Genomic DNA, 19,780 nt, shown 5'->3' on the forward strand with positions numbered 1-19,780 from the left:
TCAAGACACCATCCCAAACCTGCAAGACCCCCTCCCAAATGACCTGCATCGAGAAAACCCACGCCAAGAGGACCTACACCCAGACCACAGCATCACCAGCCACAACCCAACCAGCTGAGACCCTGCCAAACAAAGCCTGGTCACACCCTACAGTATATAGGCCCCCCCAGATCAGACCTATGTCTGGAAATACAGACATTGTCATCCTACAAGAAACATGGTATAGAGGAGACAGACCCACTGGTTGTCCTCCAGTTTACAGAGAGCTGGTAGTCCCATCCACCAAACTACCAGGTGTGAAACAGGGAAGAGACTCAGGAGGTATACTAATTTGGTATAGAGCAGACCTAACCCACTCTATTAAATTAGTCAAAACAGGAACATTTTACATCTGGCTATAAATCTCAACACAGAAAAATGTCCTCATGTGTGCTATCTATATCCCCCCAATAGAATCCCCATACTTTAATGAGGACAGTTTCTCCATCCTAGAGGGGGAGATCAACCATTTCCAGGCCCAGGGACATGTACTAGTCTGTGGTGACCTAAATGCCAGAACTGGACAAGAACCTGACACTATCAGCACACAGGAGGACAAACACCCACCTGGAGCTGATAGTATTTCCTCCCAAATATGCCCCCCTAGACACAACTATGACAAAACAACCAACAAAACGGGTCACGACTCCTGCAGCTCTGTAACACACTGGGTCTGTATATAGTCATTGGTAGGCTTCGAGGAGACTCCTATGGTAGGTACACCTACAGCTCATCCCTTGGCAGTAGTACTGTAGACTACTTTATCACTGACCTCAACCCAGAGTCTCTCAGAGCGTTCACAGTCAGCCCACTAACATCCCTATCACATCACAGCAAAATCGCAGCCTACTTGAACAGAGCAATACTCAATCATGAGGCATCAAAGCCAAAGGAAGATTGAAGGAAAGTAGTGTTGAAACCTACCAAAAAACAATTAGGCAACAACAAATTCAATCTCTTTTAGACAACTTCCTGGACAAAACATTTCACTGTAATAGTGAAGGTGTAAACTTGGCAGTAGAAAGCCTAAACAGTATATTTGACCTTTCAGCTTCCCTATCAAATTTCAAAATTTCAAGCAGACAACCTAGGAAAATTAACAACAATAACAAATGGTTTGATGAAGAATGCAAAACCCTAAGAAAGAAATTGAGAAACCTATCTAACCAAAAACATAGAGTCTATGCCTTCACTATGGTGAATCACTAAAACAATACAGAAATACACTATGGGGAAAGAAGGAACAGCACGTCAGAAATCAGCTCAATGTAATTGAAGAATCCATAGACTCTAACCACTTCTGGGAAAATTGGAACACACTAAACAAACAACAACACGAACAGTTATCTATCCAAAATGGAGATGTACCACTTCTCTAATCTTTTTGGCTCCATAACAAAGAACAAACAGCAAAAACATATACATGATCAATTACAAATATTAGAATCAGCTATTAAAGACTACCAGAACCCACTGGATTCTCCAATTACAGTGAATGAACTACAGGACAATATACAGACAATATACAGAACACAAATTTCAATTGGCTATACTTAAACTCTTTAACATCATCCTCAGCTCTGGCATCTTCCCTAATATTTGGAATAAGTACCGTGGGATATGCGTCAACAGCAACCTTGGGAAAATCCTCTGCATTATAATTAACAGCAGACTTGTACATTTCATCAGTGAAAACAACGTACTGAGCAAATGTCAAATTGGCTTTATACCAAATTACCCTATGACAGACCATGTATTCACCCTGCACACCCTAATTGACAAACAAACAAAAAACAAACCAAAACAAAGGCTTGTCATGCTTTGTTGATTTCAAAAAAGCTTTTGACTCAATTTGGCATGAGAGTCTGCTACAAACTGATGGAAAGCGGTGTTGGGGGAAAAACATAAGACATTATAAAATCCATGCACACAAACTAAAGTGTGCAGTTAAAATTGGCAAAAAACTCAAACATTTCTTCCCACAGGGCCGTGGGGCGAGACAGGGATGTAGCTTGAGCCCCACCCTCTTCAACAGATATATTAATGAATTGGCGAGGGCACTAGAACAGTCTGCACAACCCGGCCTCACCCTACTTGAATCTGAAGTCAAATGTTTACTGTTGGCTGATGGTCTGGTGCTTCTGTCCCCAACCAAGGAGGGCCTACAGCAGCACCTAGATCTTCTGCACAGTTTCTGTCATACCTGGGCACTGACAGTAAATCTCAGTAAGACAAAACTAACGGCGTTCCAAAAAAGGTCCAGTTGCCAGGACCACAAATACAAATTCCATCTAGACACTGTTGCCCTAAAGCACCCAAAAAACTATACCTACCTCGGCCTAAACATCAGCACCACAGGTAACTTCCACAAAGCTGTGAACGATCTGAGACAAGGCAAGAAGGGCATTCTATGCCATCAAAAGGAACATAACATTTCACATACCAATTAGGATCTGGCAAAAAAATACTTGAATCAGTTATAGAACCCATTGCCCTTTATGGTTGTGAGGTCTGGGGTCCACTCATCAACCAAGAATTCACAAAATGGGACAAACACCAAATTGAGACTGCATGCAGAATTCTGCAAAAACATCCTCTGTGTACGTAAAACACCAAATAATGCAAATAGAGAAAAATTAGGCCGATACCCACTAATGATCAAAATCCAGAAAAGAGACGTTAAATTCTACAACCACTTACAAGGAAGTGATTCCCAAACCTTCCAAAACAAAGCCATTACCTACAGAGAGATTAGCCGAGAGAAAAGTCCCCAAAGCAAGCTGGTCTTAGGGCTCTATTTACAAACAGACCCCACAGAGCCCCAGGACAGCAACAGAAACACAATTAGAACCAACCAAATCATGATAAAACCAAGAGATAATTACTTGACACATTGGAAATAATTAACAAAAAACTGGAATGCTATTTTGGCCCTCAACAGAGAATACACAGTGGTAGAATACATGAATACATGCAGAGGAAGCTCCGGACCGTTGACCGTCGCTGGAAGCTCTGGGCCGTTGACCATCGCTGGAAGCTCCGGGCTGTGTACCGTCGGTAGAAGCTCCGGACTGTGAACCATCGCTGGAAGCTCCGGACTGTGAACCGTCGCTGGAAGCTCCGGACTGTGAATCGTCGCTGTGAACCGTCAGAGGAAGCTCCGGGCCGTTGACCGTCGCTGGATTCTCTGGGCCGTTGACCGTCACTGGAAGCTCCGGGCCGTTGACCGTCGCTGGAAGCTCCGGGCCGATGACCGTCGCTGGAAGCTCCGGGCCGATGACCATCGCTGGAAGCTCCGGGCTGTGTACCGTCGGTAGAAGCTCCGGACTGTGAACCATCGCTGGAAGCTCCGGACTGTGAACCGTCGCTGGAAGCTCCGGACTGTGAATCGTCGCTGTGAACCGTCAGAGGAAGCTCCGGACCGTTGACCGTCGCTGGATTCTCTGGGCCGTTGACCGTCACTGGAAGCTCCGGGCCGTTGACCGTCGCTGGAAGCTCCGGGCCGTTGACCGTCGCTGGAAGCTCCGGGCCGATGACCATCGCTGGAAGCTCCGGGCTGTGAACCGTCGCTGGAAGCTCCGGACTGTGAACCGTCGCTGGAAGCTCCGGACTGTGAACCGTCGCTGGAAGCTCCGGACTGTGAACCTTCGCTGGAAGCTCCGGACTGTGAACCGTCGCTGGAAGCTCCGGACTGTAAACTGTCGCTGGAGGTTCCGGGCTGTAGAGGCGCACTGGAGGCCTGGTGTGTGGAGCTGGCACAGGTTTCACCGGACTAATGACATGCACTTCAGGGTTAGTGCGGGGAGCAGGCACAGGACGTACCGGGCTGGGGAGGCGCACTGGAGGCCTGGTGCGTGGAGCCGGCACAGGACGTACCGGGCTGGGGAGGCGCACTGGAGGCCTGGTGCGTGGAGCCGGCACAGGACGTACCGGGCTGGGGAGATGCACTGGAGGCCTGGTGTGTGGAGCCGGCACAGGACATACCGGGCTGGTGACACGCACTTCAGGGCGAGTGCGGGGAGCAGGCAAAGGACGTTCCGGGCTGGGGAGGCGCACTAGAGGCCTGGTGCGTGGAGCCGGCACAGGTGGCACCGGACTGGTGACACGCACTTCAGGGCGGGTGCGCGGAGCTGGCACAGGACGTACCGGACTGGGGAGGTGCACTGGAGGCCAGATGCGTGAAACCAGCACAGACTTCGCCAGACTGCTGACAGGCTCTTCAGGTCGAATGTTGAGCAGAACACACTTGACCAACATCTCTCTCCTCTCTCCCCACCAACTTCTCCATCGCCTCCCTGACGGTCGCTGGCTCTTCCCTCTGCTCAGCCGCCAGCTCCATGTGCCCCCCCCCCAAAAAAAAAAGAATCTTGGGGTTTCTGTGGCAGCGGAGTGAAGACACGCTCCTCATGGCGAGTGCGAGGAACCGGCACAGAACGTACCGGGCTGAGAAGGCTCACTGGAGGCCTGGTGCGTGGAGCCTGCGCAGATGACCCTGGACTGGTGTCACGCTCTTCAGCACACCTCTGCTGCAGCATACTCCTAGCCAACATCATTCTCCGATATCCCTCCTCACACTGCTCCATCGACTCCCAAGCGGGCTCTGGCTCTCTCCTTGGCTCGGCCGACCAACCCTCGTGCCCCCCCCCCAAAAGAATCTTGGGGTTTCTGTGGTCGCAGCCCCCGGCGTCGTCGCTGTCCTTCCTGATTTCCTGGCGACTTCTGCCAAGGAAGGGTCTCTTATCCTCCCATGATCTCTTCCCAGGTCCAACTCACTTTTCCCCCGTTGCACGCTGCTTGGTCCTTGTAAGGTGGAATATTCTGTCACGTTCGTTTGAATGGACGGACCAAGGCGCAGCGTGTGTTTAGTTCCACATCTTTATTTAAGTGAAACTTTCCAACAAAAACAATAAACAAGCAAAGAAACGTAAAGTAACGTAGTGCTACCTGCACATACACAAACAATATCCCACAAACCAGGTGGGAACAGGGAACCCTTAAGTATGATCCCCAATTAGAGACAACGAACATCAGTTGCCTCTAATTGGGAACAATACTAAGAGCACCAAAATAGAAATGAAAAGACTAGAACACCCCCTAGTCACCCCCTAGTGACAGCTCCAGCCATTTCCACGAACCCGTCCTCCCCAATTAAGGTGCCACCAACCTCCTGTGGTATGATCTTAATTTGATCAGGAAATGTAAAACTTGTAGTGCATTTAAGGTTTAAAAGGGCCCTGAAGTTTAAACATTCCCACTTTGATATTTTAGACTTGATTTTCCCTTATCAAAAATGTATCAATCACTACAAATGTTTTTATATAATCCACATAATAACTGACATTTCCTGTTGCTGCATGATTATTTCCCTACTGTAGCAAACTGGCTCAAATTAAGATATTACATCTGTATCACATGATGCCTCCAGTGGGCCATTTGGGGCAGCAGGTAGCCTAGTAGTTAGAGCGTTGGACCAATAACCCAAAAGGTTGCTGGATCAAATCCCCAAACTGAGAAGGTAAAAATCTGTCATTCTGCCCCTGAACAAGGCAGTTAACCCATTGTTCCCTGGTAGGCTGTCATTGTAAATAAGAATTTGTTCTTAACTGACTTGCCTAGTTAAATAAAGATTACATTTAAACTAACACCAGCTTCCTCCCTTTGAAGCCCAATTTCCATGCTCTTTATCTCTTCCTCTCTCTCTGATCTCTGTCATGTGGAGTAGACTGAGGAGGGTAAATGCATCAGCTCAACATGCATTTGCATTATAGGGATACACACTAATATTCTAATAGACACACACACACACACACACACACACACACACACACACACACACACACACACACACACACACACACACACACACACTCATCCCCCAACACACACACACACACACCACACTCATCCCCCAACACACACACACCATCTCTCTCTACATGATAGGTTTACCATGAGGTACAGCGGGGTCTTGGTGGGTCCCTTGGCGGACATTTTCTCCCAGAGTCCTCTCCGGACGTAGCGCACTGTAGTGCCGGCAAGCTGGAACTCTCCAGGAAGCTCGATCTTCCAGTCGCTGTTGATGGACCTCTTGGTAGAGTCTTTCATTGCTGGAACAAGCAGGACGTAGAATTAATTTAAGAGGAAGTTCAGGACAACTTGATGTTAGATGGTTCCCTATCACTTGCCCCTATCACTTCCATTGAATGTAAGCATACCACAGTCTCCACCAACATGCCTAGACCTTTATAGCATTGTGCGCTCAAACTGTAAACGCAGGTTGTCGGGTTCAATTCCCACTCTGACTGTTCCCCTTAAATCACTACCTTTATTCAAACCCATAATTCAAACCATGCCTCTACCCTAAAATATATATTTTTTTAATTTAAAGAGGAGCAAACAAACAATTAAAATGTAGCAGGCAGGCAAGGTGAACACACACTTCTCTTCACTTCTCTGAAAATGACTTTTGATGCCCAAATTGGCTGCTTTGGAAATAGCTGACCCCGGTCAGGGCGGTTTTACTTCTCGCAGTGCCTGAACCACAGGAAACAGCACAGCATCAGAGACCCAGTCGGTTCCAACTAAGAGAGTGTCCCTTGATGTGGAGACTGTGGAGGTTGTGAAGTCCAGCAAACAGACTACCTCACCGCATGTCCACGGTTATCCCCTGTGGACATGCACTGCTTGACTTAAGGTTGTTGGGTAATGCATTAGAAAGAGAGCGAGGGTGGAGAGAGAGAGTGAGAAAATAAAGAGAGAGAATAAAGAGATAGAGAATAAAGAGAGAGAGTGAGACAGAGAGACTGTTGGGGTGTACTGTAAGACACTCCATAAGAATTGAATGTTTGAGCCAGGTTTTTCCAAATGCATGTTGTTTTAATCAGTCTTTTGGAAGGACTCGACAACCAGAGAGAGCTCCAGAGAAATAAAAAAACCTTGCACAGTGAATGGACTCTTTCTAAACACGTTTGTTTTACTGCATGTCTATGAACTTACAGATTTAGATGGAATTGAAAAGAATTGAAACACTTTACTATAAAACTGCCCAGGAACATAATATTAACTATATAGAAAAAAACAACTTCAGATCTTTCAAAATGTGTTTAACCACATCGTCAAATCAACTTAAATTAAAATGCATTAGAATATTAGCATCACTGCCTCATGGTCATTATTAGAACATTAGCATCACTGCCTCATGGTCATCATCAGAATATTAGCATCACTGTTCCATGGTCATTATTAGAACATTAGCATCACTGTTCCATGGTCATCATTAGAATATTAGCATCACTGTTCCATGGTCATCATCAGAATATTAGCATCACTGCCTCATGGTCATCATTAGAATATTAGCATCACTGTTCCATGGTCATTATTAGAATATTAGCATCACTGTTCCATGGTCATTATTAGAACATTAGCATCACTGTTCCATGGTCATCATTAGAATATTAGCATCACTGTTCCATGGTCATCATCAGAATATTAGCATCACTGCCTCATGGTCATCATTAGAATATTAGCATCACTGTTCCATGGTCATCATTAGAATATTAGCATCACTGTTCCATGGTCATCATCAGAATATTAGCATCACTGTTCCATGGTCATCATCAGAATATTAGCATAAATGTTCCATGGTCATCATCAGAATATTAGCATCACTGTTCCATGGTCATCATTAGAATATTAGCATCACTGTTCCATGGTCATCATCAGAATATTAGCATCACTGTTCCATGGTCATCATCAGAATATTAGCATCACTGTTCCATGGTCATCATTAGAATATTAGCATCACTGTTCCATGGTCATCATTAGAATATTAGCATCACTGTTCCATGGTCATCATTAGAATATTAGCATCACTGTTCCATGGTCATCATTAGAATATTAGCATCACTGTTCCATGGTCATCATCAGAATATTAGCATCACTGTTCCATGGTCATCATTAGAATATTAGCATCACTGTTCCATGGTCATGATTAGAATATTAGCATCACTGTTCCATGGTCATCATTAGAATATTAGCATCACTGTTCCATGGTCATCATCAGAATATTAGCATCACTGTTCCATGGTCATCATCAGAATATTAGCATCCCTGTTCCATGGTCATCATTAGAATATTAGCATCACTGTTCCATGGTCATCATTAGAATATTAGCATCACTGTTCCATGGTCATCATTAGAATATTAGCATCACTGTTCCATGGTCATCATCAGAATATTAGCATCACTGTTCCATGGTCATCATCAGAATATTAGCATCCCTGTTTCATGGTCATCATTAGAATATTATCATCACTGTTCCATGGTCATCATCAGAATATTAGCATCACTGTTCCATGGTCATCATTAGAATATTAGCATCACTGTTCCATGGTCATCATTAGAATATTAGCATCACTGTTCCATGGTCATCATTAGAATATTAGCATCACTGTTCCATGGTCATCATTAGAATATTAGCATCACTGTTCCATGGTCATCATCAGAATATTAGCATCACTGTTCCATGGTCATCATCAGAATATTAGCATCACTGTTCCATGGTCATCATTAGAATATTAGCATCACTGTTCCATGGTCATTATTAGAATATTAGCATCACTGTTCCATGGTCATCATCAGAATATTAGCATCACTGTTCCATGGTCATCATCAGAATATTAGCATCACTGTTCCATGGTCATCATTAGAATATTAGCATCACTGTTCCATGGTCATCATCAGAATATTAGCATCACTGTTCCATGGTCATCATCAGAATATTAGCATCACTGTTCCATGGTCATCATCAGAATATTAGCATCACTGTTCCATAGTCATCACTGTGTTGTTTACTAGATCTACAAAAACATATATTCTCTTTTCCTTTTCAACACATTGTATTTCACAAGTGTCCCTTAGGTACAGACCGAGGATCAGCTTCTCCTCTCCCAATCTTAAGCTTAACCAGGGTAGAACTGCCGCTTTCAAGCAGCGGGACTCTAACCCGGAAGCTTATAAGAAATCCCTCTATGCCCTCCGACGAACCATCCAACCGGGAAAGCGGCAACACAGGGCTAAGATCGAATCATACTACACCGGCTCCGACGCTCATCAGAAGTGGCAGGGCTTGCAAACTATTACAGACTACAAAGGGAAGCACAGCTGAGAGCTGCCCAGTGACATGAGCCTACCAGATGAGCTAAATAACTTCAATGCTCGCTTCGAGGCAAGTAACACTGAAACATGCATGAGAGCATCAGCTGTTCCGGACGACTGTGTGATCATGCTCTCCGCAGCCGATGTGAGTAAGACCTTTAAACAGGTCAACATTCACAAGGCCGCAGAGCCAGGCGGATTACCAGGACGTGTACCCGAGCATGCGCTGACCAACTGGCAAGTGTCTTCACTGACATTTTCAACCTCTCCCTGTCTGAGTCTGTAATACCAACATGTGTCAAGGAGACCACCATAGTCCCTGTGCCCAAGAACACTAAGGTAACCTGCCTAAATGACTACCGACCCGTAGCACTCATGTCTGTAGCCATGAAATGCTTTGAAAGGCTGGTCATGGCTCACATCAACACCATTATCCCAGAAACCCTAGACCCAATTCAATTTGCATACTACACCAACAGATCCACAGATGATGCAATCTCTATTGCACTCCACACTGCCCTTTCCCAACTGGACAAAAGGAAAACCTACGTGAGAATGCTATTCATTGACTACAGCTCAGCGTTCAACACCATAGTGACCTCAAAGCTCAAAACTAAGCTAAGGACCCTAGGACTAAACACTTCCCTCTGCAACTGGATCCTTGACTTCCTGATGGGCCGCCCCCAGGTGGTAAGGGTAGGTAACAACACATCCACCACGCTGATCCTCAACACGGGGGCCCCTCAGGGGTGCGTGCTCAGTCCCCTCCTGTACTCCCTTTTCACTCATGACTGCATGGCCAGGCGCGACTCCAACACCATCATTAAGTTTGCTGATGACAACAGTGGTAGGCCTGATCACCAACAACGATGAGACAGCCCATAGGGAGGAGGTCAGAGACCTGACCATGTGGTGCTAGGACAACAACCTCTTCCTCAACGTGATCAAGATGAAGGAGATGATTGTGGACTACAGGAAAAGGAGGACAGAGCACGCCCCCATTCTCATCGACGGGGCTGTAGTGGAGCAGGTTGAGAGATTCTAGTTCCTTGGCGTTCACATCACCAACAAACTATCATGGTCCAAGCACACCAAGACAGTCGTGAAGACGGCATGACAAAAGCTATTCCCCCTCAGGAGACTGAAAAGATTTGGCATGGGTCCTCAGATCCTCAAAAGGTTTTACAGCTGCACCATTGAGAGCATCCTGACGGGTTGCATCACTGTCTGGTATGGCAACTGCTCGGCCTCCAACTGCAAGGGACTACAGAGGGTAGTGCGTATGGCCCAGTACATCACCGGGGCCAAGCTTCCTGCCATCCAGGACCTCTATACCAGGCGGTGTCAGAGGAAGGCCCTAAAAATTGTCAAAGGCTCCAGTCTCCCTAGGCATAGACTGCTCTCTCTGCTACCGCACGGCAAACGGTACCGGAGCGCCAAGTCTATGTCCAAGAGGCTTCTAAACAGCCTCTACCCCCAAGCCATAAGACTCCTGAACAGCTAATCAAATGACTACCCAGACTATTTGCATTGCCCCCCCTTCTATGCTACTGCTACTCTCTGTTATTATCTATGCATAGTCACTTTAATAACTCTACCTACATCCTAAACTGACCCAAGATCAGCGACTTGGGGAAACTTTACCATATAAAACGTGGTGGAGACATACCTCACACTGTACAAAAGGAAGTAGTGTTGGAGTGTTTCTTTAGATCACCAGATGTGTTTTCAAAGGGAGTGGCTAGCCTTTCAGTCTCTACTCCCTCCCTTCCCTCCCTCCCTCCCTTCGTCCCTCCCTACTTCCCTTCCTCTCTTCCCCATCCCTCTCCTAATCTCCTCTCCTCCCTCCATCCCTCAACTCCCTCCTATCACTAGAGAGGATCCCAGCCTTTCCTATCATTACACACAGAACTAGAATTGGATGCCACCGATGTCTCAAGTCCCCAGTGTACCCTTCCTGTTGACAAAGCACTTAACAGTTAGAAAAATGTTTAATAGCTGTTGTCAGAACACTCAAAAGGAAATCGCAAGAGTGAAGTGTTCAAACACTTTACAAGCGGCTGACAAATAAGTGTGTTTATGGGCTTTCAAATTTCCCTGCAGAGTCGACAGAGAACAAAACATGCTAGACAGTGCAGAATGTTTTAGCACTGGCTGAAGACTGTATGGGGCAGCCAAACTCAACTGGCAGACAGTGGTCCTGATCCAGACCCAGTGAAGGGTCAATACGGACCGAACAACATAGCATTTACAGTAGTTATATACAAGTCAATCAATAATTTTTTTAAACAGCTTTCAAAAATTACCCGGGTGCCACGGCCTCTCTAACTCGCCCTGTCTAATCCAATCGCGTGGTTAAATGCAAGAGTCAATGTCTTACCCAATCACATCAATGCAAATATCCTCCACAACACCTCAGAACAAGCAGGCAGAAAGAAACAGAAATATTTCACTGAGGTTCAACTGTTAATATCACAGATAGAAGGAGCTTAGTTACCAGTATCTTGTTCAAAATAATTTAAGTTGACGGCGATTCTCCTCACAACCAGAACAAAACAAATGTGCCTGATATGCAGCGAGTCCGTAGCCCTCATGAAAAGTGGAAATGTTAAGCGTGATTACACCAAGCATAGTAATATAGATCCGTCTTATCCTCTGAACACGGAGGTGAGAAAAAACAAGATTAAACAACTCAAATTCCAATATGAGACAAAAAGTCAATTTCAATTCCCTGAAAGCCCAACAACGTGCAACGGAGCTTTCACTGAGGATAGCTTGGGTTTAGGGAAAACACTGACGCTGAGATGGTAAAAGAACGCATGTGTGAAGTTGCTGACACCTTGTTTGCAGGTAAACAATAAAGATTACCGGTACCCCCTGTATATAGCCTTGTTATTGTTATGTTATTGTGTTACTTTTATTTTTTACTTCAGTTTATTTGGTAAATATTTTATTAACTCTTCTTGAACTGCACTGTTGGTTAAGGGCTTGTAAGTAACCATTTAACGCTAAGGTCTACACTTGTTGTATTCGGCATGACAAATAAAGTTTGATTTGATTTGATTCCACAGCAATGAGGAGAAATGAAATATTAGCTCAAGATTTGACTTCACAACTTGATGAGGTCATTCAGAATGCACCAAACATTTCATTAGCTGTGGATGATTCAACAGATAACACTGATAATGGCCTGCTTCTGTTGTTTGTCAGGTTTCATTACGAAACAAAGATGGAATTCTGGGATGAGCTGTTGGGCTTAACAAATGTAGAAGCAGACACACAGGGAGAGGATGTCAAAGGGATGCTGACCAGGGGGAGCGATCTGAAGTCAGTGGTCTCCATCACCACAGATGGAGCTCCAGCCATAACAGGAAGAGGAGGGGACTGGTTACAGTTTGAAAGAGGACCACCCTGTCCTGACATCAAATCATCCATCAATCTGTCCTGTGTGCCAGTCTGGGATAAGAGTATTCTGAGGTCATGACAACGAGGATGAAGCTGATCAAGAACACCGCCTGCTACGAGGCTTTCTGACAGAGGCTAATGCCAGCTTTGATGACTTACAATGTCAGATGGCTCAGTGAAGGCAGGGTTTTGGAATGCTTCTGGGCCATTCAGGAGGAAATCAAAGCTTTCTTATCAGAGCAAAAGAGTGACAAGGCAACTCAGTTTTCTGATGACGAGAAGAGGAAACAGTAGCATTTTTGACAGACATGACATCACACCTCAATCAACTGAATGTTAAGCTGCAGGGACAGGACAACACAGTGACAGACATGACATCACACCTCAACAACTGAATGTTAAGCTGCAGGACAACACAGTGTGTGATATGATAGCAGTAGTCTGGGCTTTCCAGAAGAAACTGGAGCTTTTCAAGAAGGATCTCCAGGGAGAACTTGTCCACTTCCCCAATCTTCTGGTGCAAACGCAGGGAGACAAAGATGTTCCCTACCATGTCGATTTCATCCAGAAGCTGATGGAGAACCTCAAAGCTAGCTTTGATGACTTTTTTATATTTTTATTTAACCTTTATTTAACTCAGCAAGTCAGTTAAGAACAAATTCTCATTTAAAATGACGGCCTACCAAAAGGCAAAAGGCCTCCTGCGGGGACGGAGGCCTGGGATTTCACTGTTGGAAGAGAATTGCTTGCTGGTCATCCAGAACCATCTTAGTCACAAAAAGTTGTCAGAGGAAGCTAAACAGATCTTCAGACGGGTAGATGTTGTCAGAGTAAGCTAAACAGATCTTCAGACGGGTAGATGTTGTCAGAGGAAGCTAAACAGATCTTCAGACGGGTAGATGTTGTCAGAGGAAGCTAAACAGATCTTCAGACGGGTAGATGTTGTCAGAGGAAGCTAAACAGATCTTCAGACGGGTAGATGTTGTCAGAGGAAGCTAAACAGATCTTCAGACGGGTAGATGTTGTCAGAGGAAGCTAAACAGATCTTCAGACGGGTAGATGTTGTCAGAGGAAGCTAAACAGATCTTCAGACAGATCTTCATCACTGCAAATGGAGTTGATTGAGCTGCAAGAAAATGTGGCTTTGTGACCCTGTCTTACTTTCTGGGGAAAGATGGAAAGATGGTGCCTGCAGCTGATGTCCCTGTTCTCAAGAAACTACAACTAGACATCCTGACCATGTTTGGCTCCACATACAGCTGTGAATCAGCCTTCTCCACAATGAACTTTATTCAAAACAAATATCGCTCCAGGCTCACCAATGGACACCTGCACCAGTGTCTCAAGAGTTGCTCTCACACCATTTGTGCCAAAGTTCAAAGCATTTTCAAGAGACAGAAAGTGTAATTTCTCTCATTGATGCAAGGTCCACAGTGACTTACACATGAATATTGCATGGATCACAGTGACTTACACCTGAATATTGCATGGCCCACAGTGACTTATTCATTAATATTGCATGACCAACAGTGACTTATACATGAATATTGCATGGCCCACAGTGACTTATACATGAATATTGCATGACCCACAGTGACTTATACATTAATATGGCATGGCCCACAGTGACTTATCCGTTAATATTGCATGGCCCACAGTGACTTATCCGTTAATATTACATGGCCCACAGTGACTTATACATTAATATTGCATGGCCCACAGTGAACTTATACATTAATATTACATGGCCCACAGTGACTTTCTGCGCTTTCAGATTTTGTTTTTTAACTCTCCTTTGTTCTCCAGAAAACATGCACTTAATTTAATTGAGATATTATTGAATAATTCAAGGTCCACGTACAAAGGTTTCATTTGTCTCATTTACAGTTTTTGACAATCACTAGGACCCATTTCTCAATACTTAGATCACTTTTTCAAAACTCTTCACACAGTGAACACAACAGCAGTCTATGTGGGCTAAACTGTGGATCATTTTCCATTGCTTTGGCACAAAATGCATTCAATGACTACATCTTACAAATTTCATGAATTATTTTCTCACTCAGACACAACCACCACCAAAACTCTATGTTCCTACAGGACAATTTGCACATGTTTACATACTCTTTTCAAAACTGTTAAACTGAAGTTCAAAACCTAACAAAACACAAAATTGAATAAGACAGCAATGTGCTACATTTCTACAGTAATACCGTATTGAAATATATTCCAAATCTAAAAAAATACTATCAAAACAATTAGACCAACCACAGCTGATTCCCATTGTAGCTGAACACCTGCCCAGGTGTTAGTCTTTCAATTACATTACCATCTATACAAAAGGGGACAGTTTAGGAATAATGCTGTACTGTAATGTAAACATGGACCCAGCCAGAGATAGAGAAGTGGCTGACAGAGGAAGAAGAGTGGCTGGGAGAGGAGTACGTACGCGTGGTGGAAGAAGACTGAGAGGAATATCAAGAGCTGTAGTCTCAGATGAAATTAGGGCTGCTATAATTGATCATGTAATAAATCATGGTCTATCAATGAGAGAGGCTGGTCTGAGAGTGCAGCCAAATCTGCAACGCTCAACAGTGGCATCTATTGGGAGAAATGTCCGGCAAAACAATAGGTAAGATGTGCATTCTGCAAGGGCATCTGACTGAACTGCACATTACAGAAGTAAATTGAGCAAAGCCTCCAAACCCACTTGTGTGTAATTGTTTTTGTATTTCTGCTTATGACCCAACAGTTACCTCCCACAGGCAGGAGAGGTAGGATTTTCACTGCTGTGCAGGAAACTGCAATCGTTGATATGGTCATCAGAAACAATGGCATAAAACTCACAGAGCTTCGGGACAGAGTGTTAGCAGACAACATTACATTTGGAAATATTCACAATGTAAGCATAACAACTATTTCTACAGTTCTGAAACAACATCAAGTCAGAATGAAGCAGTTGTAAACTGTCCCCTTTGGAGGAACTCTGAACGAGTCAAGCAACTCAATATGTCCAGGCAAGATGGCTATAAAATACAGAACTGGTTTTGAACAAAACCAAACAGGGCAGAGGCACACAATGGATGTTTTTAGGTATAATGGTAACTACGGTAATAGCCTAATTCTTATGTTGCCTTGTGGATTTATTTTAGAGAGTCATGGAGATTGAAGCCAGGCAAACACCCCACATATTCATCTTTGTGGATGAGGCTGGTTTCAACTTGGCCAAAACACGGCGGTGAGGAAGGAATGTGATTGGGAAAAGAGCCACAGTGGATGTCCGGGGCCAGAGAGGTGCCAACATCACAATGTCTGCAGCAATATCCTCTGATGGATTTCTGTTACACAAACCACTAATTGGGCCACACAACACAGAGCGTCTCATTTCATTCCTGGATGACCTCTATGGAAGAGTTGTGCCAGGTGAGGAAAGGGTTGCAGTGAGGTGGAATCCGCCAACGTTTGTAATTGTATGGGACAATGTGGCATTTCACCACTCCCGTGCAGTCACAGAGCGGTATGCAGCCCATCCCAGGATGGTGTCACTTTTCCTCCCACCTTACTCTCCATTCCTCAACCCCATAGAGGAATTATTTTCCTCATAGAGGTGGAAGGTTTATGACCACCATCTACATGATCAAATGTCCCTCCTGGAAGCAATGAACGCTGGATACCTGGACATATCTGCAGAAGATTGCCAGGGATGGACCAGGCATGCCAAAAGATTATTTCCTAGGTGTATTGCCCAAGAAGACATAAGATGTAATGTGGATGAGAACCTGTGGCCAAATGCAGAAAACAGGGTTAGATGTGATGTAGATGAGAACCTGTGGCCAAATGCAGAAAACAGGGTTAGATGTGATGTAGATGAGAACCTGTGGCCAAATGCAGAAAACAGGGTTAGATGTGATGTAGGTGAGAACCTGTGGCCAAATGCAGAAAACAGGGTTAGATGTGATGTAGGTGAGAACCTGTGGCCAAATGCAGAAAACAGGGTTAGATGTGATGTAGGTGAGAACCTGTGGCCAAATGCAGAAAACAGGGTTAGATGTGATGTAGGTGAGAACCTGTGGCCAAATGCAGAAAACAGGGTTAGATGTGATGTAGGTGAGAACCTGTGGCCAAATGCAGAAAACAGGGTTAGATGTGATGTAGATGAGAACCTGTGGCCAAATGCAGAAAACAGGGTTAGATGTGATGTAGATGAGAACCTGTGGCCAAATGCAGAAAACAGGGTTGACTAGCTTTGCTTCTGCTTTATCTCCATCTGTAGATGGTGTGTATACAAAGTATTGTATTTTGGAATCACTCAATGCCAAAAAATGACATAAAACATATTGAAGCATATTGCATCATGTCTGATTCATTCCTGTAACATATACTGCAGTGAATTCTAAACAGTAGAGAGGTGTTTCTTGTTTTGTTTTGTAAAGACATTTGACAAAAGAAAACATTGTGTAATGCTGCCTGTTGTTAGTGTTTTTTAGGTCATTGTTTTATGAGTGATAAAGTGTGCTTGTTGGGTGACACCTTTGCTAGTGTTGTGGAAGAATGAGTTGATTTGAGACATGTATGAAGTGTTTTGGTAGTTTTAGTGCGTTTTGGATGTGAAATTAACTGCTGTGCCAAGCTGAAAGTTAGTTAGGAGAACAGTGTGAAGAGTTTTGAAAAAGTGACCTAAGTATTGAGAAATGGATCCTAGCGATTGTAAAAAACTGTTATGTATTTACCAGTATTATTGAAAACATTTTATATAACAACATGGTTTGTTACTATGCTGAACCACAGCGCCGATAAATGACAATATCCATCCGGACCTTTGCCACCTAGGACATTTGTGTCACTGGACCGTTTCAGATAGTAGTTGGGTACCCTGCTATAGGGAATACAAGTTCACATCATTAGACAGATCATATCAACTTGTACGGTTGTCTATAAAAGGGGCTCCCAAACTTTTTTCATCCAGGCCCCCCTTCCAGCATTAGGGAATATCCCACTCCCCCCCTGCACAGCCCTATTTCTATGGGTACAAGCACCGTTCATAAAACACACTTTCCACAACCGTCTTGTTGGCGAAGAGAGAATTTTGCAGGTTTAAAGCTTATTTCCTGCAATTCAACACATCTTGCATCATCAGTTCCTCTTGTCATGTCAGTCATTGTATACCTTAGAGATCTATTTATAACTTGTCAGAAATGTCCAGATCAACTAGCCCATGTCAGCTAATGTTTTTTAGCTAGGTACTCAAATTAGAATTTCAAGAATGTATAGAAGAATGTATAGAATTGCACGAAAATTAGCTTTAAAAATGCTAAATGTTCTCTGCACCGCATAACAAAATGTGTGTGTGTGTGTGTGTGTGTGTGTGTGTGTGTGTTTGTGTGTGTGTGTGTGTGTGTGTCTTACCCAGAAAGCTGTGTGAGGGCTTGTCCTCCACAACTTTGATTCTCCTAGCACCAACGGGGATGACAGCAGCCTCGATGTAACCTATAGAAACATACAAGAGAGTGAGGTGGGTGGAGCCACACCCAGACCCACACCTGGGGTGAGGAGAGGACGAGAGGTGAGGGGGGATGAGAGGAGGTTTGGAGAGGTGAGGGGAAGGGGTAGTATAGACAGGGTTGGGCTGGGCTGGTTCTTTATCCAAGCTGTTCATTTTGAAAGGGTTGAAAAAAAAAATCTATGTGAAAGGCAAGGAGGAAGACAATGAAGGAATTAGAAAGAGAGGGTCTACATCCCAAATGACACCCTGTTCCCTACACATGGGCCCTGTTCAAAAGTAGTGCACTAGACTCTGGTCAAAGGTAGTGCACTATGAAGGGAATAGGGTACCGTTTGGGACAAAGCTAGAGTAGTAACGGTCATAGTAGCAGCGATCTAATTCAATACCGGTGGACAGAAAGAGGTAGAGCCTCTCTCTCTCTACCTTCTGTCTCTGTGTGCTGGAGCATCACACGGAGCCTGGGTTTGAAAGGAAGGATTCAACCAGAGACAGATAGGTAGGTTGTGACCCAGATGTCACCATATTCCCTATATAGTGTGATATTTGAGACTAGAGCTCAATGAGCCCTGCTCAAAAGTATTGCACTATGTTGGGAATACGGTGGCATTTGGGATGCACACATTGAGATGTACGGCTCTGAATTCAACGGGTGTCATAAAAGAGACCAGGAAGTATATGTGAGCAAAAAGATCCAATCATTTTGAGGATCCCACTGCATATACACTACTTCCGCTTTATGACATCACTTTTGAATCATTCATTTGATTCTAGCACAGAGATCCTATGAAATATTCTATGGATTCCAGCCTCAACCCAACTGGGAGAGAAATCTCTGATTAGACCCTTGCCAGCCCTTCCCTCCTCACAGACATGCATGCATCCAAGCACCCACTAGTGTTTGGGCAGTAGTGATGATACAAAGCAGCTCGTTGGTTCCCAGGCCCTCGGGCGACTGACTGTGGTCGCACTGTTACTTCTGAGGCTTACACACAAATGTGTCAAAGAAGGAAACAAAAAACAGGGTGGAGAGAGATATGAAAGACCCACAGAGAGAGAGAAAGGGAGGGAGGGAGGGAGAGAGAGAGAGAGAGAGAGAGAGAGAGAGAGAGAGAGAGAGAGAGAGTGGGAGGGAGGGAGAAGAGGAAGAAGAGAGAGAAAGAGATACATCAGCGAATGAGAGAGAGAGAGAGAGAGAGAGAGAGAGAGAGTCAGTAGAGCGAGAGAGAGAGAGACAGAGAGAGAGAGAGAGAGAGAGAGAGAGAGAGAGAGAGTGGGAGGGAGGGAGAAGAGGAAGAAGAGAGAGAAAGAGATACATCAGCGAATGAGAGAGAGAGAGAGAGAGAGAGAGAGTCAGTAGAGCGAGAGAGAGAGAGACAGAGAGAGAGAGAGAGAGAGAGAGAGAGAGAGAGAGAGAACAAAAGAGGGATATATAAAGAGGGGAGGAGAGGGTCTTCCATAATGTAGATAATTGCAATAGGAGGAACCTCCAACAAAATGGCACAGGTTGGGGTTTGACCCCTGTGTAATGGGACTGTTAAGCTCTGTGGAGTCAAGAGAGACCAGGTGTGCATCCTAAATGGCACCCTATTCCCTATCTAGTGCACTACTTTTGACCAAGGCACTACATAGGGAATAGGGTGTTGTTTGAGACGCAGGACCTTCTCTCTACAATAGATC

General features: G+C 44.6%; 1 protein-coding gene across 3 annotated transcripts in view; it reads right to left on the reverse strand.

The window, feature by feature from the left end:
• Positions 1-19,780, reverse strand: part of LOC115203456 (A disintegrin and metalloproteinase with thrombospondin motifs 17) — a 235,254-nt gene that overhangs the window by 31,352 nt on the left and 184,122 nt on the right. For all 3 annotated transcript variants that reach the window (XM_029768142.1, XM_029768140.1, XM_029768141.1), the window contains 2 exons: positions 18,007-18,087; positions 5,989-6,146 (listed from right to left, as the gene is read on the reverse strand). In XM_029768142.1, coding sequence (XP_029624002.1) covers positions 5,989-6,146; positions 18,007-18,087 — 239 coding nt within the window. The remainder of the gene's footprint in view (positions 1-5,988; positions 6,147-18,006; positions 18,088-19,780) is intronic.

The sequence above is a fragment of the Salmo trutta genome, chromosome 12 (assembly GCF_901001165.1).
Source record: "Salmo trutta chromosome 12, fSalTru1.1, whole genome shotgun sequence".
NCBI classification, from domain to species: Eukaryota; Metazoa; Chordata; class Actinopteri; order Salmoniformes; family Salmonidae; genus Salmo; species Salmo trutta.